The 25,539-nt window shown below is 42.5% G+C and overlaps 1 protein-coding gene across 3 annotated transcripts in view; it reads left to right on the plus strand.

Annotated features, from left to right (window-relative positions):
* LOC146772876 (sodium/potassium-transporting ATPase subunit alpha-2) overlaps positions 1 to 25,539 on the plus strand; it is a 348,828-nt gene that overhangs the window by 305,001 nt on the left and 18,288 nt on the right. For all 3 annotated transcript variants that reach the window (XM_085637734.1, XM_085637735.1, XM_085637736.1), the window contains exons 16-18: positions 5,558 to 5,726; positions 8,907 to 9,061; positions 11,419 to 11,542. In XM_085637734.1, the coding sequence (XP_085493860.1) occupies positions 5,558 to 5,726; positions 8,907 to 9,061; positions 11,419 to 11,542 (448 nt within the window). The remainder of the gene's footprint in view (positions 1 to 5,557; positions 5,727 to 8,906; positions 9,062 to 11,418; positions 11,543 to 25,539) is intronic.

Here is a 25,539-nt window from a genome sequence, read left to right on the forward strand (position 1 = left end):
TCAGCATAATCAATTGATTTTATCCTCTTTTAATATTCAGTCGTACTTGCTGTTTGTACCTGGTGGCTATGATAGATTACTACTAACCGTTTCAGATGTAATATCTATCATAGGCTCGTGAGTTTCCCATGTATAAATGATTGGTCACGAACCTTAGGCCCATGTCCGTGTGACAATTGCTCAGAGCAATCGACTATGCATGTCCTTTTATTTTGTAAATTTTATCATAACTTGAGGAAAGTCTGGCTTGTCCCAATAATGAGGGAGATGGGTTTGAGACAATGTCGTCCAGCCTTTCTCGCGCTGCAATTACTGGATGATATCCACAAAGCCTGGAGGATATGTATGCTTTTAAAGAAAGTACTTATTTACAGGAAAACAATTGTTTTGTAATCACGGATTTTAGTATGTCTTTTTAGTATGACGACCTCTAATTGTGTTGACATTTTTCCCTTTTAAAAATCTTTTATAACTTTTAAAGATCTATTGTTATTATGTACTTTTATGATTGTCTTACAAAGCAATTGAATAAAGTCATTTTTGATTGATTGAGTGGGTCAGGTAAGAGGCATTAGAAGCACAAGAATTCCAAGCATGCTCCAAAGTCTCCCTGTCCGCCGAGCAATGTGACAGAGGAGCTTCGACGCCCTAGGCCTCGTTCTGTGGTACCTGCCCCTTGTGTTGGCCCCAGGCATCCCTTTCTTACCAGGAGCCGAAGTGACCCCCGCACTGTTAAAAGACTTCTTTGACACTATGTGCCTCATATTTGGGTGACCTGACCCTCTCAGCATGCCTTTGGACCCCGAAGGCTCAGAAGGGGCTCTATTGGGTTCCACGCTGGCAACTCCGGCATCAATGCCCCCCAATGGATCCAGTGGCAGATCCAGACCAGCGCTGATCATTCCCCTGCAACCTTCCCTGGCCCTGGCCCCCACGCAGAGACTCTTGGTGCTGCCTGTGCCCCCCACCCCCAGGCGGAGCCAGCCCCCTTCTCATCACCGATGACACCGTGCCAAATCGGCGCCTATTGACGTCGTTTCCGGTGCCGATGGCATCCTTGGGTCCTAGGTCGATTTTTCAGCCTTATTTTGAGGGACTAGGAATGGAAAATGATTGAGAGGGGTTGCTAGACCCTTTACAAGACCAGCTTGAGCATGAAATGGACTGGGTTCAGGAACTGAGTGAGGCCATTGGCCTGGATACTTCCACAGATTCTGGCCTGCTTTCTCCCCCTACCATGGCTATGGAGGACGGAGCTTCATATGCTATGGTGGTGAGAAGGGCAGCTGAGATCCTGGACCTTCAGCTCCGTTAGGTGGAAGTCAAGACAAACGTCTTGACAGAGGCCCTGCAGCTGTGCAGCCGGGTGTCTCCTCCTCTGAACCTCTCCTGCCTTTCAACAAAGCCTTGACTGGTTTCCTTCTGGAAACCTGATCCATCCCAGCATGGGCCCCTGTGAATTGGACAGTTGCCCTCCATCATCTTCCAGCTCCGGGCAACCCGAAATTCCTTACCAATACCCAACCCCCAAGAGTTTGGTGGTCCAGGCCTCTACATCACTGGGTGCGGTTTCCTCCTCACTCCCGGACAGGGAATCAAAGAGGCTGGATAGTTGAGGTAACAACATTTTTTCATCCACTAGCCTTGCATTGCGGTTGATGAACACTGCATGCCTGTTGGGCCGTTTTGCCCATTCCTTGTGGGAAACGGTTGCACATGTGCTACTACAGGTCCCGGAGGAGGCCCAGGCAATTCTCTCCCAAGCGGTATAAGACAGGAGAGATTCAGCAAAGTTCACTATTTGTTGTGGGTTTTACACCACCGACTTACGGGTACCACAATGTCGTAGATGTGGCCGTTCGTCGCTACACCTGGCTCAGAACTTCTGGATTTTCTGCGGATGTCCAGGCTTCCCTTATGGACATGCCCTTTGATGACACCTGTCTCTTTGGAGACCAGGCAGACTTGGCTCTGCAGCGCTTTAGGGATTCACGGGCTACGGCCAAGTCCTTGGGCCTCTTTTTCACATCCCGTCCTGCCTGGCCATTGACGTTACCTGCAGTTCACCGTAGGCCACCAGCACTTTCAGTTCACAGTGCTCCCTTTTGGCCTTACCAGCACTCCTTGGGTGTTCACCGAGGTGATGGTAGTGGTTGAAGCTTATCTACACAGCTCAGGTGTGCTGGTCTTCCCCTATCTTGACCACTGGCTGTTGAAGGTGAGCTTGCCCCAGACTGTCCTCTCCAATCCAGACTACAGCAAACCTCCTGCTTTCAGTGGGGTTCAATAACACGTGCCGGAGTCACACCTGACTCCATCTCAGACAGTCCCTTTCATCGGAGCTGTCCTGAACACAGTGCAGGTTCAGGCCTATCCTCCAGAGCTGAGAGTCCGGGATATTCAGACCATGATACAGATGTTTCAGCCTCTATCCTGGATTTCAGTGAGGGTGACGTTGAGACTGCTGGGCCTCCTGCATCCTGCTGGTGACACATGTCAGATGGCATATGTGGGCTCTGCAGTGGGACCTGAAGTTGCAGTGGGCGCAGCATCAGGGAAATCTCTCTGACGTAGTCCAGATCTCGAAGGGAACTGCACAGGATCTGCAGTGGTGGCTGACCAACCTTGATTGGGTCAAAGGCAGGTCCCTCTCCCTTCCCCAACCAGATCACACAGTAGTGACAGATGCATCACTCCTGGGATGCGGTGGCAATCTGGGAGAGGTGGAGATCAGAGGGCTCTGGTCTCCGGCGGAATCCGGACTTTACATCAACTTTCTGGAGCTCTGAGATTCACTTGGCATTGAAAGCTTTTCTCCCTTCCAACAAGGGAAAGCTGGTTCATGTATTCACGGACAACACCACCACCATGTGGTACTGCAACAAACAGGGCAGGGTGGAGTCCTGAACTCTTTGTCAGGAGACCCTGCATCTCTGGGCATGGCTGGAAAAGCAGGGCATATCCCAGGTGGTTCAACACCTGGCAGGTTCCCTGAACGCCAGGGCAGACACACTCAGCCATTGATGCCTAGCAGATCATGAATAGTGTCTCCATCCGGAGGTGGCGCAAGGTCGCTTTCAGAAGTGGGGAGAGCCTTGGTTAGATCTGTTTGTCTCTGCTGAAAATGCGCACGGTCAGCAATTTTGCGCACTAGTTTCCAAGGCAGCACTCGCTCTGGTCTACTGTTCAGCTCAAGTGGAGCTCAGGCCTCCTGTATACCTTTCAGCCAATACCACTCCTGTCCAGAGTGCTCAAGAAGATCAGGAGCGACCAGGCCCAAGTGATTCTTGTGGCTCCGGATTTGGCACAGAGAGTCTGGTATCCGAGCTTCTCCAACTGAGCATCAAACCATCTGATCGGGCTGCCCCTTCGGAGGATCTTTTGTCGTATCAGCAGGGGACAGTCCTCCACCCAAACCTGTCCACTCTATGCCTTCTTGCGTGGAGATTGAGCTGAGGCAGTTGACAGCATTCAACCATCCTCCCAAAGTCTGTGATATGATTTTGGTAGCCAGGCATCCCTCTGCCAAGACTGTGTACGCCTGCTGGTGGCAGGCGTTTATAAAATATTGTACAGAACTATCTATTGATCCTCTTTCTGCTTCCCTCTCCCAAGTCCTTCTCTTTATTTTGACCCTTGCCCAGCAGGGCTCTGCTCTGGGCACTCTTAAAGGGTATTGTCAAAAGAAAAAGAGGGAAGGACAGGGAGAAAATAAAGGTCCAGTACCTGTGCTCCGAAACTGTAATCAAATCAAATGGGGGGTAACTGTTCCTAAAATCTAGAGATAGGGGAGAACTACCTAGGTTCTTGACAAGACATTAAGAGCAGTCACCAGGACTGTCTCTTATTGCCCTCAAACACCACTCGGGATGGCATACTTCATCATTGGGCAGGTACTCCTCGTCGGGCCAGAGCTGTAATGCCCTACGGGTCCCCTGAAGGGTCACTTTTGCGGAGAACTATTAGTTTTAGCTCCATGTGATGAGTGTGTGGATGACCAGGTGGGGTGGTTTGTGATGTGTGCAATGAAGTGAGTTAAAACTAAGGGATGTCAAAACAACCTCCCGCTTTAAGAATTTGTTTCTGCAAAACTAAAAACTTTACAAATTTGGTGGATGGCCATCAATACAGACAGTGGCTGTCCACCAAAACCTTTGTACCATGAAGGGAACTGCTGTGATAGCAATTCCTTTCAAGGTACTGAAACGACTGTTGAGCCATCACAAAATTTGATGGACAAAGTAATGTCGGGACGGCAAACTTAAAGTCATTCAATCCCAATGGACCCAACTCCCTCTATAGCTACCTTGACTTATTGCTAAGAAACCCAAACAGGGCCCTAGTAGCGCATGAGTTTGCAGTTAACCCGTATTTACTGATTTGGATATATTATCTACTCAGCAACAAGTTGTTACGTTTGTTTATAACCATATTACCTTTCTTCTAAATAAACATCATAAAATATTTGACAATTGCCATCATATAAATTTGAATGAATAATATCAAAAGCAGTTTTAAAACCCTTATATACATTATAACAGACATTTAGAAACTGCAGAGCAGAGAAGAGCAACATGCCTTGCATTAAACTAATATAAGGTTTTAAAAGTAATGGAATGCCAACCCTGAATAAAGAGAGCAGGTTGTGTTCATGCACTACTTACTATCTTTTTTAGTGTTACCCATGAATTTCTTTGTTGCACTGGGATGTATCTGAGTAAGTCACTCATAACGAGTTTTGGTGCAATGTGCTCCAACTCCTTTGGTTGCCAAGACCTCAAGAAGGACAAAAACTTCTAAATGTAACAGGCCTTGACTTATAGCAGTTTCGTGAACCAAGATGTGAACAGGACAGACAAGTGATGGCTGATCTAACACAGAACAAAGAGTTACACAGATGCCAGTGTCGAAGAAAGCACAATGCCAAGGTATTCATAAAGCAAGGATCACTGACATTCTCATACCAGTTTCAGTTACGTAACAAACAGGGATTTCCATCTCACATAGCCATAGTCCTACTCTATCCTTCAAATAAGAAGGGCAACCCATGAAGGACCCTGATGTTGTAAGCAGTGTTGTACTGTTGCGTGACGTCTACTGTACATACATGATCCGTCATATCCTGAGTTTGTGAACAACCTGAGAATTTTGGTATATCTGCTGCACTGTGTGATAAAATGAAGGCACCATAGAAAAGCTATGAAAGTATTATGCAATGACCCCTTAAGGACCCATCCAATAACCTCCAACACACAAAAATTGGGGTTGGTTGATGGACCTTCAGGTTGACCACAGTCTGCTGTTGACAGCTCACTGCCTATGACTGGTGCTTTCAACAGCTGCTAACTGCATCCACGAGTATCACATTTTCTATTCTGAAAAGGCTCCCTTGGTGAATGCTTGGGGTGTCATATCTAAGAGCCTTTTCAGAAGAATACACCCTTTAACATTACTGACCAAAGTGACAGCATGTTTAACCAGAGTGATATACAGCTAATAAAGATTTTGGTGCACATATGGTGAGAATATATATCTGTAAATGATTACGTACTTCCAGGGTGCCATTGTTGCAGTGACCGGTGATGGTGTCAATGACTCCCCGGCTTTGAAGAAGGCAGATATTGGCGTGGCCATGGGTATTTCTGGCTCCGATGTATCCAAGCAGGCTGCGGATATGATCCTACTGGATGATAATTTTGCTTCTATTGTAACAGGGGTAGAAGAAGGTGAGTAGTTTTGTTTTGTTTCTTCCTTGATTGCTTGAAATGTATTGTTCTCAGTGTTTATTTGATGGCGGAGAGAGAGGAGTTTAGGTGGTCCGCCTGCGTTTTAATTCATTGAGTGTGATCTCCGTCATATAAAAAAAGTCTCTTAAAATATTTCGCATTATCATATAGCTTAGTTTGTCATGGAAGGGGGGTAAACTATTGCTGGGTGGAGTTTCTATCAACAATTCAGGTGGATTCACCTCTCAGCTAAGGAGGAAGTAGAAAATGTGCAATATTTTGATCTTTTTACAAAGGGGTTGAGTTTTGTGTTCCACAGTAACTGGTTTTCATAAAAACAAAACATCTGGTGTAGAAACACTGCTAAAAATCCACCAATATTTGTCATTACTGTAAAGATTACCAGTAGAAATGTGGTGCCAACAAAAAACACCCCATGAATTTTCCTAACATGCCATGAGTTTTTTTTCGAAATTGAAAGACATCTTTCTGAACATTTTGTGAAATTCTGCTATCCTTTGAGTGGCAGACTACAACAGAGGTACCATCACATGACATGTGGTGGGTTGGGCACTCTAGATTACGTAGCCCCAATTACTTTTGCATCCTGACATGAAGCATGATGGAATCAGTGTATTTTCCTACTATGGGAAATTTGCCCTCTTCCAGACTCATAATGAGGTGGTTATAATTCTGGGGGTGCATGAGGTAAATCTGTCATTTTTGTGTAGACTTTTTTATGATGATTTTTAATTGTTGCTTATGTCATGGTTTTAAATACATTTGATCTGTGAGTCACCAGTTCAGCCTCATTAGTATACTCAGCGACGCCTGTATAGGGCGTGTTACCGGGGCGGTGACGTGGGGCAGAGGAGGGGCAGGGTGGGGGTTGCAAAATGCGGCATACGGCCGATTGCAGGTAAGTTACGAAAAAAACAAATAAAACGAATTTCGTTGCGCGCGCAGTATCGCCAAATGCGATGCAGCGCGCGCAACAAAATTTGTTTTCTTTATTTTTTTCGTAACTTACCTGCAATCGGCCGTATGCCGCATTTTGCAACCCCCCACCCTGCCCCTCCTCTGCCCCACGTCACCGCCCCGGTATCACGCCCTATACAGGCCGTCGCTGAGTATACTTGCCAATTTACACAATGCTAGGTTACCAGATTAATTTATAACAACAGGAACTCAATTTCGGCTGAAATTTAAAGCTTAATCCAATTGATTCAATTGTGATAAACCAGAATTATGTCCCCAGTACTCAGCAAATTCTTAACCAAAGCCTAGGACTGGAATTGTGTGTCCCTCATTACATGACGTCACCTGGTACCCTCAATAGTTCGGTCCGTGTAAATTTGATTGGTGACCTTGGGCCAGATGTACGACAAAGAAAATTGTGCATCGCAAATTACGACTCTTTTGCGCGTCGCAATTTGCGAGGTGCAATTTCCAATGCACAACAGTGTATTTCACATTGTTTGCGATTCCTAATGAGATCGCAAATTGCGAGGCTCATTAATATTAATGAGCCTCTCACAATTTGCAAGCCCATTGGGAATGACAGCCCTCCCAGGGATGGTGGCCTGCTGGGCTCAGGAGACCACCATGTCTGGGACTGCTTTTTAATAAAGCAGCTTTTTTTTAAAAATGCAGCCCTTTTTCCCTAAAGGAAAACGAGATGCATTTAAAAAGGAAAAAATTAACTTTTCATTTTCATTTTTTTAAGCGCAGGCAGTGGTCTCTGGGACCACTGCCTGCTCTTAAAAAGTATTTCCCAACATACTCACAAAGGGGAAGGGGTCCCATGGGGACCCCTTCCCCTTTGCGAGTGGTTTACCACCTACTTGAAGTAGGTGGTAAACTGCAAGTGTTTTGCGGCCACAAATGTGGTTGCAAAACACTGGTACATAGCATGTTGACTCGCTATTAGGAAGGGACACCCCTTCCTAATAGCGAGAGTCGCAAATGCTAGTTTTTGAGTCGGGGACTCGCAAAATAGCATTTGTACATGCTATTACCCTTTTTTGAGGCCGTAAACGGGAGGTTCTCCCGCTTGCGGCCGCAAAAAAAAGTTGTACATCTGGCCCTAAGGGCCTAATTACAAGTTTGGCAAATGGGGTTACTCCATCACAAACATGACGGATATACCGTTCACCACATTACAATTCCATAGGATATAATGAAATTCAAGTTTTGCCGGCTGGGATATCAATCACGTTTGTGATGGAGTAACCCTGTCCACCACACTCATAATCAGGCCCTTAGTCAGTAGCCTCTGTATCGAGACTCAAGGATGGTGAAAGGTTAACCTTTCTCCATGTTGTCTCAGGTTTGACCTGATATTTGAGAATGGCACCTGTACATGTGTTGCCATTTGGGATCATCTCTGAAGGTTAGCCCGAGACCAACGGTGCTGGAATCATTAATGATCAATAACCATATCAACACGCTAAGGATTTAGGACTAAAATACACTGATTTACTTGCAATCAGTTATTACCAAGCAATATCATTGTTGAGACAAGGAAAACAATTAATGCTTCTTTACTAAAAAATACTTTTCCTTGTCTAGTCACACAAATCTAAATGTGATGAGCACATGCAGTAATTTTGAATAGACAAATTTGGATCTAAGCACACGTGTATGTGGGTACTATGATGCAACTTTTCATACACACATTATGACTGTGATTCCTTCCTGGGGCAAAGGCATTTCCTCAGAGGCTAGACGCGACCTGCATGCAGGGGAAAAAACCTTAACAACGTGTCATTACAGCTCATTACCTTTACAACTTGCTCTAGATGGTGCTCTAAACTAAGGAATATTATAATTTACTCTTCCAAAACCTTCCCTACTGTTGCACACACTGGAGTTGGAATAGTAAATTATACTATTCCTAAGTCCAGTGCGCCATCTAGAGCAAGTTGTTGTAACGACTTGCGTTGTAATTTACTGTGATGTAACAACGCGGTCGTTGTAACAACCATGTTGTAATCTCATGCATTGTAAATGCATGCGATGTAATGGTATATATTCACATGCATTGTAGATAACTGTGGAATGTTTCACTTTTGATGGCAATTAGATATAAAGTGAAGAGATGGCATTTAATTTTTTTTTGCTGGGCGTGTCTTGCAGTTAGATACTATTGTGCTCACTTTGTTTGCAATTGTTTTGCAGGTCGTCTCATTTTTGATAACCTGAAGAAGTCCATCGCTTACACGCTGACGAGTAACATCCCGGAGATCACCCCTTTCCTGCTGTTCATCATTCTCAACATCCCACTGCCACTGGGCACTGTTACCATCTTGTGCATTGACTTGGGTACAGACATGGTGAGTCACTCAAACTATACAGAGCGTGGGTTGCATGTTAGAATATCAACAATAAAAGTATTGTCCTAAAGAAACATCATATCTAGAATATGGACTATTACACTATTGCGAATGTAAATATTTATACATAAGTATAGAATTACTTCTCGTATTGCATACAGGCATGTTTCCCATCACAATATTGTTATAATTGTTTTCTATATATGACATTATTGTCGGATAATATTTAAACTCAATATTCAGGGGTTTATTGATGATGCTTTGCAACACTTTTGTGGCGCCATTGCCTCCCTTTTTGTGACGCACCGGCGGCGTGAAAAATCCACTCTGTGTCGCCCTATTTACAAAGTGGTGTACCTAAGCAGATGCGTCACTTTGTGAAGCCCTGTGCCTCATTTTACCTGCTTCAGGTATAATGTATGCAGGGTGAGCGTTCCGACTTAAAAAGCCTCGTAGAAGTGGCACAGTGAAATCTATCAGATTTCACTGCGCCAATTCTAGGACACTAGTGCGTCAATATCTTACGCCTGCTTCACAGCAGGCGTAAGACTGGCGCAGGCCCTTTCACATGGGGCTTGCCCCATGTGAAAGGCCACATCTCTGGAGTTGTGTCACTTTTGTGACACACTCCAGCAATGCATCATTACTGCACCTCGAGATACGTCAGAAATACTGACATATCTGTAACTCCTTGCGACATGATGCTTCATACAGTAAATATGACGCATCCATCATATCGCAAGGAGGGCGCAGTGAAAACTGTCACATCGCTGTTTTCACGCAGTGATGCGACATTTTTCATAAATAAGGTCCTACATTTTTACACCCTAATGTTGTGATGGACACCGTCAGGTCACTGGGAGAAAAGACATGTATAAGAGGATTGGATGAGCACTCATGCCTTTTGGAACCTCGCCTTGTCTTAACTAGCCGAAAAAACATCAAGCTAGAAAAATGCCCTAAAAAATATTTCCTTGCCATTCACTTGCAGATAGAAAAATACAAATGAGAGAAAGACAGCAGTCTTTCTCTCATTTGTATTTTTCTATTTAGAGTTGAATGGAAAAGACATATTTTTAGATGCAATTTTGATCAGCGAAATGGCATTTTCATTTAGTGAAATAATAGACCATCCTAAATAAATGTTTCTAGGAACATATAATCACAGAGAAGGAGCTGTTACATTTCAAAATGTGGTAATTGAACTGAGGAACATTGGTATAGTGTGAACGAAATTACACCAGGGAACAACACAGTGGCTCTACTTCAATAGAAAAACACATCAAGAATGTATTCTATAAAGATGTAGAAAAAGCTCTGATTTTTGGGGGATCGAAAATTGAGAAGCATTGTCTACAAACTTCCAAGCTCAATTGCTTTTGCTCATTTTTTAACAGGAAAATGGTTTAATATGAAGGTATTACATTTCTTTTCCAATTGATTTTAAAATATTATAATGTAAACTATCCTCCTGATTATTAAAAAAGGTAGCTTTGCATGTTTTTAGTATTGAGATTTATGTTTTTTTTACTATGCTTGAAAAGTTTATTGTCGTTTTTCCCTTTTGTTTTTTATTGTTTTTATCATGCGTTTACATGATTGTTTTTTTATTTGAACTATGAATTTTTTTAGGTACCTTTTAAGGAGAAAGAGAACTTCAGTAAAATAATATATACAAATGGGTGCAGACTATGCCAAAGACTATGGGCCTCATTACGATGTCGGTCGTCGTGTCAGAAACGGGACCGTCCGACAAGGAGTCGGTGATCGCGCTTTCCAAATTACGATGTGACCCTTCATGGAGGTCGGATAGTGTATTTTCCTATTGCGGGTTGTGCTGCAAGCCGCAGCATAAGCCGCAACAGGAAAAATACACTTTTTAAATATCCATGCACCGTGTGGCAGGCCCATAGACCCTTTCAGACAGCCTTCTCTTGGCAGAAGAACCAACATGAAAAGGCTGTCGGAAACATGCATCATAATCCCCACGGCGGTGCCAGAGCAGGCACCGCCTCCATTTAGAGGATTCCGATCCACCCCCCTCTCTCGATGGGCTCCTTGAGCCTGTCGGAGGCAAAGCAGATTCCCCCATGCAGACATCAGTCGGACCGCCTGTATCATAATACGGCGGTCAAACAGATGCCTCAGATATCGTAGTAAGGCACTATATTCTGTCTCTGATTTTCTGTTTTTATAATATGGTTGCATCTCAGCGTTATAATGGCTATTACAAATGATCTGGACAGGCCCCTGTGAGACACTGTACTCCTAAACTTTCATTCTTCTCCATTACTTGTCATATGCAATATGCTTACCATTGACCACCTCATCTAAACGTTGTCGTTTTTTTCTTGCAGGTCCCTGCTATCTCGTTGGCATACGAAGCTGCAGAAAGCGACATCATGAAGAGGCAGCCCCGAAACCCCAAGTGTGACAAGCTTGTGAATGAACGGCTAATTAGTATGGCCTATGGCCAGATAGGTGGGTACAGCCCAAAGGAATATTCTATTGTTAACCGATTCGTGCATTTATAGTGATTTTATTGTTATCAGAATATTTTATAGGACCCAAAAACTTTTCAGAAAGATAATATTTCTAATGGTGCATTCTCCTCGCCAAGGAAGAAATAAAAAAATTAAGTTGAGTCTTTAGGATAGAAAATAAAAAAAAACACAAATAGTGAGGTTGAGGCTAAGTCATAAATTCATCAGTTCTGAAAGTAGTATACAAACCTAATATTTACTATTTGTTAATTATAAAAGGCATCATAGAAACTGTGTTCCTTTCATTATTACTTTCCTACAAAAAATGATTTATTCCCTTCTAGTGTATTTTTGTTTCCTCCCGAAATGCAACATGCTGCCATCAAGGAGATTCTACAATTTGTAGTAGCCGTGGTGGCAATAGTATAGTCTGAGTGTATATACAGGAAGGAATCATGCACATTTTGTGAGAAACCAGTTCTATATAAATGAGTAAAGAAAATCATGTCTGCTCCTTCGTCTACATAACCTTTGGCGTTCTCACACAAAAACGTATTACTCTCACTACCACATACGAATCCACTATGATCTTTCCACAATCAGCATCAAGTCTATCTTGGACTTACCGACAACCTGTAAAACTGCATGCACACTTACTACTTAAACCTGAAGCCTTACATGTATATTTACACTAAAGAGCATACTGACTGCAAAGAAACAAACTAAATATTAGAAAAGAAATGACATACAACAATTACTAGATGACTTAATACAACTTAAAATTCTTCATTCTTGCCATAGACACATTTTCATCATGGTTACAGCAAGCTGTATATGGCCTTCACCAAAAGGAAAACTTCATTCAAAGCTGTCAACCACTGTGAGAACCTCCCCCAAGCCTACTCCTACAAAACTCATTAGAGCGATTTAAAAAACATAAAATTCAACAGGATCAACCCCTTCAGATAGCACCAAGTAAGTGACAATCATACACCACATTCTACTGTTCCAAATTCCACAGTGGATTTCTCTCATACTATGCAGACATCACAGACATCCACACTACTCAGAAAGCCACCACATGCATAGATGGTACAATGCTGCCCACCACTGTGAAGACTTTAAGTTCATGGAAGCTAACAATACCCTCTTCAAAAACCCATTTGTTCTCTCACAAATATCATCCGTCTGTATGCACCCAAAATAGGAGAGATCCTCCTGCTATTAAAAAAAGGAACCCTTAACCACATTGATCTAAACACCTACTGTGCTGTAACGCATATAAAACACCTACAGGAAAATAATCAAATCTGGGATTGCCATCCAACTGCAGCATTTAACTAGCAATTTTCATCACCTTCTACATGACTACCTAAAAGTACTGCAGCACTGAGGTGGTACCTTCAACGGAGAGGATGAGTCTATTCTTATCAATGACTATGGCAATCTTTGCTCCCTGGTCCTTGCCAACTTTTCAGTAGCCTTTGACACCATCAACCATCAAGCTCTGATAAACAAGGATTTGATTGGCTGACACGCTGCTTCAGTGGTTCTCCTCCTACCTCTCTAATTAACTTGAGCAAGTCTCTTCAAGACCTCAAAACCTCAGAAGGTTACCTGTGAAGTACCTCAGGGCTCATCCTTTGCCCTTCATTTTTAACCATTGCATGTTGTCTCTCGAAGGGTAAATAGACATAATATCGAAAAAAAAATATCGACTGGACAGAATATCGAGTTTTTAATATAGAATGGACAGAATATCGAATTGCCAAAATATAGTGGTGAAGAATATCGAAAATCAGGTAAGAAATATCGATTTAAATAATATAGAAGTAAGTAATATCGACAGTCATAATATAGTAGTTAAAAATATCGAATTTTTTTATAGTGTTTTAAGTGTTAGTATATGTGTTAAAAGTATGTATTAATATTGGAATGTATGTTAGAATATTTTTAAAGTAATGAATTTTATGTTATTTCAGTTTTGTGTAATTTAATTCCGTAGCGGGTTGTGGGTTTAAAGGGGAGTAGGGTGGGAAGTAATTTAATTATAGTACATTAAACAATAATTTATAGGAATTAATAATTATTTTTAATTTAATTTTGCATTTTACTTCTGTAGCGGGTTGTGGGTTTATAGGGGAATAGGGTGGGAAGTAATTTAATTATTAGTTAATTATTAATTGGTATTGAAAATTAATTGGTTGTTGATTAATTATTAATTGGTAAATAATTTGTATTAATTGGTAATTAATTTGTATTAATTGTTTAATTGATAATTATGTTAATTGTATTCATTTAATATTTGTAGCGGGTAGTGGGTTTATAGGGGAATATGGTGGGAAGTAATATAATTCTAAAAAATTAATTATTTAAATAATTTGTGTATATTGATCATCAATATATTATTAATTAATTATTAATTGGTATTATTTGCATTTATTAATATTTGTTATAGAAAAATAATTGGTTGTTAATTAATTATTAATAGGCAATTAATTAATCAAAAATGTATTGGTATTTATAATTAATTAAGTATTAAATATTGTGTGATTGGTAATTAATGTTAATACTTTTTTGGCATTAATAATTCATTTATTTTTAATTAAATATTAATTTATTATTTTCCCTACTATTGCACTCACTGGAGTGGGAATAGTAATTTTTACCCCTACGCTATCCAACGTATTCCCTACTATTGCACTCACTGGAGTGGGAATAGTAATTTTTACCCCTACGCTATCCAACGCTTTCCCTACTGTTGCACTCTTTGGAGTGGGAATAGTAATGTTTACCCCTACGCCATCTGACGTTTTCTCTACTGTTGTAATCACTGGAGTGGGAATATAAAATTTTGCCCTCCTGCTATCCAACGCTTTCCCTACTGTTGCACTCTCTGGAGTGGGAATAGTAATTTTTACCCCTACGCTATCCAATGCTTTCCCTACTGTTGCACTCACTGGAGTGGGAATAGTAATTGTTACCCCTACGCTATCCAATGCTTTCCCTACTGTTGCACTCACTGGAGTGGGATTAGTAATTTTTAGCCCTACTCTAGCCAATGCTTTCCCTACTGTTGCACTTTTTGGAGTGGGAATAGTAATTTTTACGCCTACGCTATCCAACGCTTTCCCTACTGTTGCACTCACTGGAGTGGGAATAGTAAATTTTACCCTCCCGCTATCCAACGCTTTCCCTACTGTTGCACTCTCTAGAGTGGTAATAGTAATTTTTACCCCTACGCTATCCAATGCTTTCCCTACTGTTGCACTCACTGGAGTGGGAATAGTAATTGTTACCCCTACGCTATCCAATGCTTTCCCTACTGTTGCACTCACTGGAGTGGGAATAGTAAATTTTACCCTCCCGCTATCCAACGCTTTCCCTACTGTTGCACTCTCTGGATTGGGAATAGTAATTTTTACCCCTACGCTATCCAATGCTTTCCCTATTATTGCACACTCTGGAGTGGGAATAGTAATTTTTACCCTCCCGCTATCCAACGCTTTCCCTACTGTTGCATTCTCTGGAGTGGGAATAGTAATTTTTACCCTCCCACTATCCAACGCTTTCCCTACCGTTGCACTCTCTGGAGTGGGAATAGTAATTTTTATCCCTACGCTATCCAACGCTTTCCCTACTGTTGCACTCTTTGGAGTGGGAATAGTAATTTTTACCCCTACGCCATCTAACGTTTTCTCTACTGTTGTAATCACTGGAGTGGGAATAGTAAATTTTGCCCTCCCGCTATCCAACGCTTTCCCTACTGTTGCACTCTCTGGAGCGGGAATAGTAATTTTTACCCCTACGCTATCCAACGCTTTCCCTACTGTTGCACTCTCTGGAGTGGGATTAGTAATTTTTAGCCCTACTCTATCCAATGCTTTCCCTACTGTTGCACTCTTTGGCGTGGGAATAGTAATTTTTACCCCTACGCTATCCAACGCTTTCCCTACTGTTGCACTCACTGGAGTGGGAATAGTAAATTTTACCCTCCCGCTATCCAACGCTTTCCCTACTGTTGCACTCTCTGGAGTGGAAATAGTAATTTTTACCCCTACGCTATCCAATGCTTTCCCTACTGTTGCACTCACTGGAGTGGGAATAGTAATTTTTACCCCTACGCTATCCAACGCTTTCCCTACTGTTGCACTCACTGGAGTGGGAATAGTAAATTTTACCCTCCCGCTATCCAACGCTTTCCCTACTGTTGCACTCTTTGGAGTGGGAATAGTATTTTTTACCCCTACGCTATCCAATGCTTTCCCTATTATTGCACTCTCTGGAGTGGGAATAGTAATTTTTACACTCCCACTATCCAACGCTTTCCCTACTGTTGCATTCTCTGGAGTGGGAATAGTAATTTTGACCCTCCCGCTATCCAACGCTTTCCCTACTATTGCACTTACTGGAGTGGTAATAGTAAATTTTAACCGCCCGCTAGCCTACTCAGAAAATATTGAATATTTTTAATTAATATTACGTTAATATATATGTATAATTTTTTTTTTACTTACATTAATTATTTATTAATTTTAATGTTATTTAATATTTTTAAGTATGTGTCAGTTAATTATATGTATTATTTCATTCATTTTACATTACTTTTAAGACATTTAAAAAATTCGATATTTTGACTAACTATATGTTTAACAACGATATTTTGGATTCTATATTCTTGTACTTACCTGTTTGGAGATAGGGATTCGATATTTTGGCATTCTATATTTTGGCATCGATATTTTTGTATGTCTATATTTTGGTAGTCGATATTATGTCAGTGATCCCTCTCAAAGTACTAGATGCTATCTCTGAAATCAAAACACACCAAAATGGCGATTGCAAGTCAGTCGGTAAGCAAATCCCGGAAACAAGTACACCCGTAACTCAAGGACGTCTTTGCACTCATCCAAGCTGGGATGTGAAGAGCCTAGCCCAATCCTGGACCTTGGTTATAAATCAAATGGGCTCTGATTGCTAACAACAGGCATCTCAGATTTAGGAATAGCTCTCTGCCATGATGCTGGTCAGATGAATTCCTCACCTCTACATGAAGTCAAATCACTATGATTTTCTACCTGCAGCAACCTCTCCCTAAACACATGTATTGCAAAGAAACAACAGATGGCATGGTATGACCTCTCACCTCTAGACAATGAAACCTTACTTTGCAGGAGCATACATTATAGTATTCAATCTACCTGTGGTCACTAGTCGCTCAAACCCCCTTTCCCTCCAGCTCCTCGAGACCGTCATGGGTCAGTAGTGCGCTTCACAAATCCCTGATTGATTGATTAATAGGATTTCTGAGCAAGCTGCTGATTCTAAATGACCACACTCACTCAAGCTGTGTGCTTTCAGGGCATTAGTTCCCCACATTTGTAAGCTTGTCTTTCTCTAATGCTAAGCACTGAAATCTTTGTACTGGTTAAGATAGCTGTTTTTCCTTATAGAGCAAAGGAACAATTTTAAAATTCCTAAGAAAATTATTGGCATCCATCAGAATCACAAATACAGATAGGGTAAAATTAGAAAAGATTCCCCCTTTTGGGCCAATATTGTAGTGACTAGGAATAGAAAGATAGAATAGTGGATCATATTTTGAGGAATTCCAAATATGTCTACTTTTGTAACTAGTTTAAGGCAAGAGTGAGAATACTGGGCCTTATTTACAGTTTGGTGGTCAGGGAACACCATCAAAAAGGGTAGCTGGTGTCTGGTTCTCCTAATTACAAGTGCACTGTAAGCAATGGCACTGAATGGTGGTGTATGGGATATCTGCCACATTTGACGGAGTACCTCGTCCACCACATACCCTAAGGTCCCATGTTGCAGTTAAGGCCTGGAGCCTAAGATGGCTCTGGATGCTGGCTCAAATATCTGGGCCATTTAGGCCAACTCGCAGTGGCGGTGCGTCCATTGGGGGCGCTGGGGCGTTGCCGCACTAGCCACATCGCCCTAAATGTGTGCAAGTGAAGAAAATGAAGCAATTCGACAACTCCTCCACTCTTACGCAAGTCGTGCTGCTGGGACACACGCGCCCGCGGCAATCGGCCGCTGAAGGGGGTGGGGGTAGGACTGTGGCAGCACTCAAGGGGGTTTGAGTGACAGTCAGACTGTCACTGACTGCGGCGCATAGTGCGCATGTTCAGGTTTGGGCTGGTAATTTTTATGACCAGCCCGTACATGCGCACTGTCAGCCACTACATACCTTCGGTAGGCGAGCAAGGGAGGGGGGAACTCGAGAGGCCGTCGCAGCCCTCTGGTCTCCTAGTGGGTGGTCCGAATCCGTGCCCTAGCCAATCCTGGCACTGCTAATGCAGCGTCTGGATTGGCTAAGCGTGAGACACTGGCCGCGCAGTCTGAAGTTGTTCTTGCTCCGGACCGGCCCAGACCTGTTCCTGCTCAGGAGTCCGACCGGCCCAGGAACTCGACGCAGACAGAGGTGAGTGGGATCAGGTAAGTTAACTAAGTTTTTATTCCCACCCCCAGAATTGCGAGCCGTGACTGGCTCTCAATTTAGTAGTTATGTTTCTAGGTCACTAGATGTATTATTTGCTTTTCCCCTAATCCACCGAAAGAAAGAGCATAGCCTGCTTGTTCTCGCGCAGCAGGAAAACGGTTTTCACTTGCGAGGGTTGGGCAATAAAACTGTTCTGGAATAATACCAGAGATGCGCGCCAGTTTAAACCCCGGGCACGTGCACTGGATTCCCGGCTTCCCCAGCTAGCCACATACTGTGATCCTGGATTCCTGGGTAAATGATGGTATATCCTTGAGCCTCGATTCCCTCTACTGCAGAAACACACAAAATAAGAGTACGTCGTATGTGTTTCTTCACGTAGCCTCTATTTAGAGGTGCATACATCTGTATTTGGAGGCGAGCACGTGTTTGCTTATTGTGGACTTGTAAACTACCCCCCAACAGACTGTTTGATCTTTGCCGCCGCAATTTCTCCTGAAAATGGGGTTTCCTGTGCGTTTCCGGCCAAGCACAGGGCCCACTCCGGGGGCTGCAATAACCAGTGTAGTAAAGTTGGCCATGCCGGGTGAGGTGCCAGACCGAGGTTGCTGCTGGTCCGTGCTCCCCTGCTTTGATCTGCAGCCCAGGGGCCGGAATGCAGGCTCAGGCTGTAAAGTCAGATCACTTGTTCACAAGGCTCTGTCCTTGCTCTTTTGTTATTTCATTGCATTGGCCATTATTGCGACAGCGAGCTGGAGAGTGAACGGTAAATTGTGCCGCACTGTGTTGTGGGGACGAGTGGGAGCTGGGGAGACCACAGGGGACGGGGGACACTACCCCCCACGACCAATGAGAGAGGCATTTTAAAGAAAGATGCAACTTGATTAGTTCTGGACAGTGGACACGTTTTCAAATGGTACAGTCCACCCGTTTTTTCCCTACAACATGCCCTGTGACGTCATGTAATGTTTTGTTAAACCAATCAGTAATGGGCATTTCTCGTCAACATGTTATGGCTGGTATTGTTAAATAAATAAATAACTTTCTCCGTTGTAAATATACTAGCATTCGTCATTCTGTAGTAAATCAGATTTCCAAATAGTGCGGAACACTACATTTTACATTGCTGAGTAGGTGCCCTCACTAGGTACGGCGTCAGACGTGAGCTTTTGATTTTACTGGAATTATATTATATACCAATATAATATATGGGTTTTTAGATACATATTTTTTTTGCTTTTAGCCATTTTTAAAAATATATTAGCAAGGGCTCTCCATGGGCCTGGGTCTCTATCGGTACATTATTTCTGAATTTCCTTTCCCCCTCGAGACTCGCCATGTTTATACTGGAGATTTAATTTTCAGTGTTAACAGAATAAACAAGCAATGCAAAAATAAGCAGTATGGTGCCTGCATTATGCTAGATCATGCTTAAATTCATCGAGACGACATTACTTGAGATGCGCCACTATTTTCCCAGTTGAGTTACCGCGTCTTTGAAATACGACTTATTTTCTGAGCGCATCTTTTCTTTAGAGATGGTAAAATGGCATTTTTTCTAAACACATCTCACACTGTGTACGTGGCTATCAGTAATTATATTCACATTTCATTACATGTTTATTATCCAGGGCTCGCGTTGTAATATTCATAAGTGCTGCAGAGGGAAATGGATTTACAAAATCACTTCTTGTACTGTGTTTACCCATATTCCAAACAGGATTGTTATGGTTCATATTCAGCCTTGGAGTATCTTTTAGGAGGAAATGATGTTATGCTATGCATAGAGCGATGAAGTGCTAGGTAGCAGGACCGTGGCGTTGCTGCTCAGGGCAGCATTAGAGGGGTCTTGGTTCCACTCCTAGCTTTACGCAGGCAGCAGAATCCCAGAGTTCGGACTTGGAGAGCATTTCTAGAGCCATGCTAGGAATCCTGTTTTATAATCTTACTGAGAGCTGCATTAGATGAGTGATGTGCACTGTTAGAGCCACGACAGTCTGACGTGTGTGTGTGTGTGTGTGTGTGTGTGTGCGTGCGTGCCAGCGTGTGTGTGAGAGAGAGAGAGAGTGGGGGGAGAATGGGGCAAAAAGAGAGAGAGGTGGTCACGATGCATTTATGACAGTCACCGGATTTTGCAGCCACAGTTTTTCTATGTAAATGTTAATTTTCCACAAATGCTCCATAATCCAAAATCTGATGTACAACTTGAGGACTGCAAGAACAAAAAACTGTTTCCAGCTCAAACTAGCTAAAAACTGCATCTGAAATGTACCATTTAGCTCTGATATTTTGAAAAAAATACACAGTCAGTTTCACAGGTTGAGTTTTGCACTCCGGTATTAAAGAGGCAGGATTTATTTTGAGATTGTGTTATTGTATTCAAATTAAAATGGTCCCCACTGGGAATCCTCACATAATGCTATAACAATGGTCTTACAAACATATAAGCTGTTACGGTGATATGACAGAAGTAAATGCTCATATGCTACTATCTAGGTTTTGTTTAAAGATCTTTGTCCATAGATGAATTAGGGAGCCATTATGACAGATACATTTGGCAAAATATAATAAGTAAAGAATGCAGTGGGCTTAGAGTGATGGGAAGGAAGTGGGGATGAGACAAATGTGTGGTTGTGAGTTTAGGCGGCAGGGGCTGAAGAAAGAAGGCAGCAGTGGCTGGGTGATACCTCAGCATTAGTACATGTGAAAATAAATAGATTAATTTCCACTGGTGGAACAAAGCATATTGAGGCACATTTTAATTGGAAAAATGTCATGTAATAAGGAGTAGTGAAAATGGTCTGAAAGAGCAGTAAATTAACAATAAAAATGGGAGTAGGAGAAGTTGATTTGTGTTCACTTCAATGTTTGCCCAGAATGCATAGACATTCAAACTGGCAGGAAGGGTGCACAGTACAACTTTGCTTTCTAAAATTTGCTAGAAAATGCACCATTTGTCCAGTCTTTTTTCAAAAATTTCTCCCCCTTAGGTTGTTAGGGCTCGCTCGCTACGCTCGCTCGCCGCGGTACACTCCAATGAAAATGTTACGCCTCGCCACTTTCAAATGTCACCAGCCGCCACTGCCAACTCATGATGTAATTCTAGCATCAGTAAATACAACCTTACCAAAAGAACCCTTTTTAGAGGGAAAGTTATGCACACAATTATAGAATTCTTGGTTAAAAGAAAGCAAGCCAGATATCCAAACCAGTCTCCCTGGAGAAACGTAAGCCTTGCCATAGCCTGCATGCCAACCAAGTAAAGTAGAGTGTGCACCCTGAACTATCCAGTCAAACTAACCAATGTAAAAAATGCCCAGCGGTCGGCCAATCAAAATGAGTCATTCAAAAATTATACTTGCTTTCTCCTGCTTAAGAAGTGTATTCTTCTTCTCAGATGTCCACATGCAAATTGCAAAGTAATCACCCCAATATGAAACTAATATAAAATGCATTTATAGAAACCTTTTTCCCTTGGGCCAGCAAATGGATTGTTAGTTTATCAGTGTCCCACCATACCACCGTGCAAAATGTCTCCACTGGGGTCTTCCACGCTTGATTAGGAGGAAGTCACTGTGCCCTAAAAAGGCCCAGAAATGGAAATATATTGTCATATGGCATGCTGCCTCAGGCCACCCTATCTTTCAGTTCGATTCTGTGCTGGTTCAAATGTATGGTGGAAGACAATGGAAGATTTGCCTTATTATTGTCACATTACGTAAGAAGCCATTTCCTGTGGGTGGTTGGTCGACCGTGTGCAAAGACACGTAAGTTAGTGATAAAATAAGCAATTTTTCGGGAAAAGTACCCGAAATTACGCATATATTTTCTAAAGTACACTTCTGTGTACTTAGAGTGAAAACTGAAACACGGGAATACTTTTCCCATCATTAAAGGGCAAGGAGCCAAGTTAGTGGAGAAAACGTCTCCCACGACCCCTTTTTCTGCTTCCAGTTCCTGGAGCAATAAAAACGTGAGTGAAATTACACACTTGTTTAAATTCCGCAGGGCTTTTCAAGGTGACGCATCTGCCTAGATGCGTCATCTTGTAAATATGTCGCAACGTGGCGCATGTTTTACGCCGCCGCAAAGTCACGAAAAATTACGCAACGTCGGTGCAAAGTAGGCGCAAGGGCTCATAAATAAGCCCCATAGTCTTTGACGAGAAGAGGTGAAACAAAGCTAAAAAGAATAAAAAGACAAAATTAAGCGGATGACTTTTTATTATTTGATTACACTTTTTAAAACCGAAAAAATCTGACAAAATATCCTCTCATTCTGACTTATAATGACGTTTTCCCCCTCCCTACTGTCCCGTACTAATGCCTGCTTTGAAGCAAAGTGCGACTGGAGCTGTTTCACATGATTACAGCCTGTCCCTGGTGTGGTGTTCTTTGTTCATTCCGCCCTTTGCCTTTTGCAAATGTCGCTTTTTGTTCTTTCCTTGTTATTCAAATTGCTCCCTTTAGTTTCCGCAAATCACTGCTCCGTGTGATGCTTAACATTTTAATGCTGTTTTGATTATTCTCCCCATTTAAATTTGTGTTTAAGTATGGTAATGAGCCTCTGCGTGATTATTGAATTAGCATATCTTTGAAATTGGTGGAAAATGGACTGATTAGTGATTCAGTTGTACGTTAGTATAGACTGAATTGGTACGTCTTTCATAATCAGACATATGTATATTTCCAGGGCTAGGCAGATTTGGGTGGGAAGCTTGATATGGGGGCCCAAAGTCTAGAGAGCTCTAGTTGCCATATTGGGAAGCTTGATATGGGGGCCCAAGGCCCAGAGAGCGCTAGTTGCCATATAGGGGAGCTTGATATGGGGGCCCAAGGCCCAGAGAGCTCTAGTTGCCATATTGGGAAGCTTGATATGGGGGCCCAAGGCCCAGAGAGCTCTAGTTGCCATATTGGGGAGCTTGATATGGAGGCCCAAGGCCCAGAGAGCTCTAGTTGCCATATTGGGGAGCTTGATATGGGGGTCCAAAGTCTAGAGAGCTCTAGTTGCCATATAGGGGAGCTTGATATGGGGGCCCAAGGCCCAGAGAGCTCTAGTTGCCATATTGGGGAGCTTGATATGGAGGCCCAAGGCCCAGAGAGCTCTAGTTGCCATATTGGGGAGCTTGATATGGGGGTCCAAAGTCTAGAGAGCTCTAGTTGCCATATAGGGGAGCTTGATATGGGGGCCCAAGGCCCAGAGAACTCTAGTTGCCATATTGGGGAGCTTGATATGAGGGTCCAAGGCCCAGAGAGCTCTAGTTGCCATATAGGGGAGCTTGATATGGGGGCCCAAGGCCCAGAGAACTCTAGTTGCCATATTGGGGAGCTTGATATGGGGGCCCAAGGCCCATAGAGCTCTAGTTGCCATATTGGGGAGCTTGATATGAGGGCCCAAAGTCCAGAGAGCTCTAGTTGCCATATTGGGGAGCTTGATATGAGGGTCCAAGGCCCAGAGAGCTCTAGTTGCCATATTGGGGAGCTTGATATGGAGGCCCAAGGCCCAGAGAGCTCTAGTTGCCATATTGGGAAGCTTGATATGGGGACCCAAGGACCAGTGAGCTCTAGTTGCCATATTGGGGAGCTTGATATAGGGACCAAGGCCCAGAGAGCTTTAGTTGCCATATTGGGGAGCTTGATATGGGGGCCCAAGGCCCAGAGAGCTCTAGTTGCCATATTGGGGAGCTTGATATGGGGGCCCAAGACCTAGAGAGCTCTAGTTGCCATATTGGGGAGCTTGATATGGGGGACCAAGGCCCAGAGAGCTCTAGTTGCCATATTGGGAAGCTTGATATGGGGGCCCAAGGCCCAGAGAGCTCTAGTTGCCATATTGGGAAGCTTGATATGGGGGCCCAAGGCCCAGAGAGCTCTAGTTGCCATTTGTCAGGCAACTTTCTGCCACTTGAATGTACAATTTAGTGCTGCAAACAATGTTTACTACTGTTAGGTATCAACCCCTAAAGTGCTATAAGCGGAGTTATTTCTAGTGGATTTAGGACGTATGGCATATGATACAGAAAACTGCACATTAACTCCCTTCGCTTTGTTTTGGCGGTCGTGTGTAGCCGTCATAGGTATTCCTAGATTTGTTCTCTCAATTATGAATTATTTATAAATTATATAACTAAAATCTTGACATTGATGGCTACAATAGTGGAAATGTGAGACAATATAATTAAACACCCAATGAAGAGCTAGTGAGGTGATAGTGTCACACAGTCTGCAAGGACAGGCCACAATGAGAAAATTTGAAGCATGCGCCTCGTGGAAGGCAAATTCATGACGGGGAAACTGTTTTGTAAAATGGAGAACTAATGGATGACCATTTTTGGACAACAAGAGAGAATACATAAATTCAAGCTGAGCTATCCCTAATCCTTGGTCTAAGCAACTATTTTGATGGTATGATGTCAAAACTACCTCAACTTTAGGAAAATGTGCTATGAAAATCAGAGGATGTAAGAAGATTCCACATAACTGTAAAAAGTTGAAAAATTATCTTTTTTCGGTTTATGGCAAGCGTTCCATCTCAGCTGGCAAAATTGTATTTTGTGAATGTCTGAAGATATTGCACTGTTCCTGTAGGCAGTAGTTGTTTTGTTTTATGTGGACCCTGCTTTCCATTGCACGTTCTGTATTCCCTTAGAAAATACATAATGTTTAAAAGGTATGATCATGAGTTAATGGCAACGTTGCAGTGAAATTCAGACATCTAGGTCTGATGTAGAACTTCAGAAAAAGATGTATCACAAGTTCTTTGCATTGAAGAGGTCTGCTCCATTTATCATAGGTAGTAGGAGTGATGTTAAAACCCCTTTGTCGACAGGGAAGTATTCACAAAGTGATACTAGACACAAAATGGCCACTAAACATATAAATCAGTCAGGACATATTTTCAAATTTATAACTAAGGGTAATCCAAGAAAATATGTAGTTGGACCAATGAAAAGAGGAGATATTAGTTTGTCTAGTCATAAAAACCACACAATAGGTAACGTTTTATTGTGGACCGCAATTGCCATTTCAGGGTTCTGCTCCATTGACCCTAATAGGTGGATAAATTATGAGCAATAGAAAAGTTAGAGGTGAAAATGTTGAGGTAACTGTCTGATAAGTAAAAGTACAGGAGAAAGGGCCACCAAGAAACTTATGAAAAATAGGGTTGTTCAGGTGCAGGTGGAAGAGATGAAATTTCAGCAATTTCCTACATGAAAGGAGGTTCAGCTGGGCTCTTGTTTTAAGAAGGAAGCAAGTTTTCAAAGGTTAGTCGGAGAAGCAGAAATTGATTGTTTCAATGCAATAGATGTTTTAAATGTTGGAGTTTCAGGAAGAAAATTGTTTATACTCCTGAGCTGCTGTGCACACACAAGATGGTTCACTGTTTAGTCAGGTAAGGTAGATTTCCTTGATAGAAACAACACATTTTAAATGAATTGTGGCCTTGAGGTGAAGCCTGTCAAAGTCACTTAAAATTATGGATATGTGGTCAAATTTTCTCTCGTTAGGAAGGAGTTAGACATTGGTATAAAAAAT

The sequence above is a fragment of the Triturus cristatus genome, chromosome 12 (assembly GCF_964204655.1).
Source record: "Triturus cristatus chromosome 12, aTriCri1.1, whole genome shotgun sequence".
NCBI classification, from domain to species: domain Eukaryota; kingdom Metazoa; phylum Chordata; class Amphibia; order Caudata; family Salamandridae; genus Triturus; species Triturus cristatus.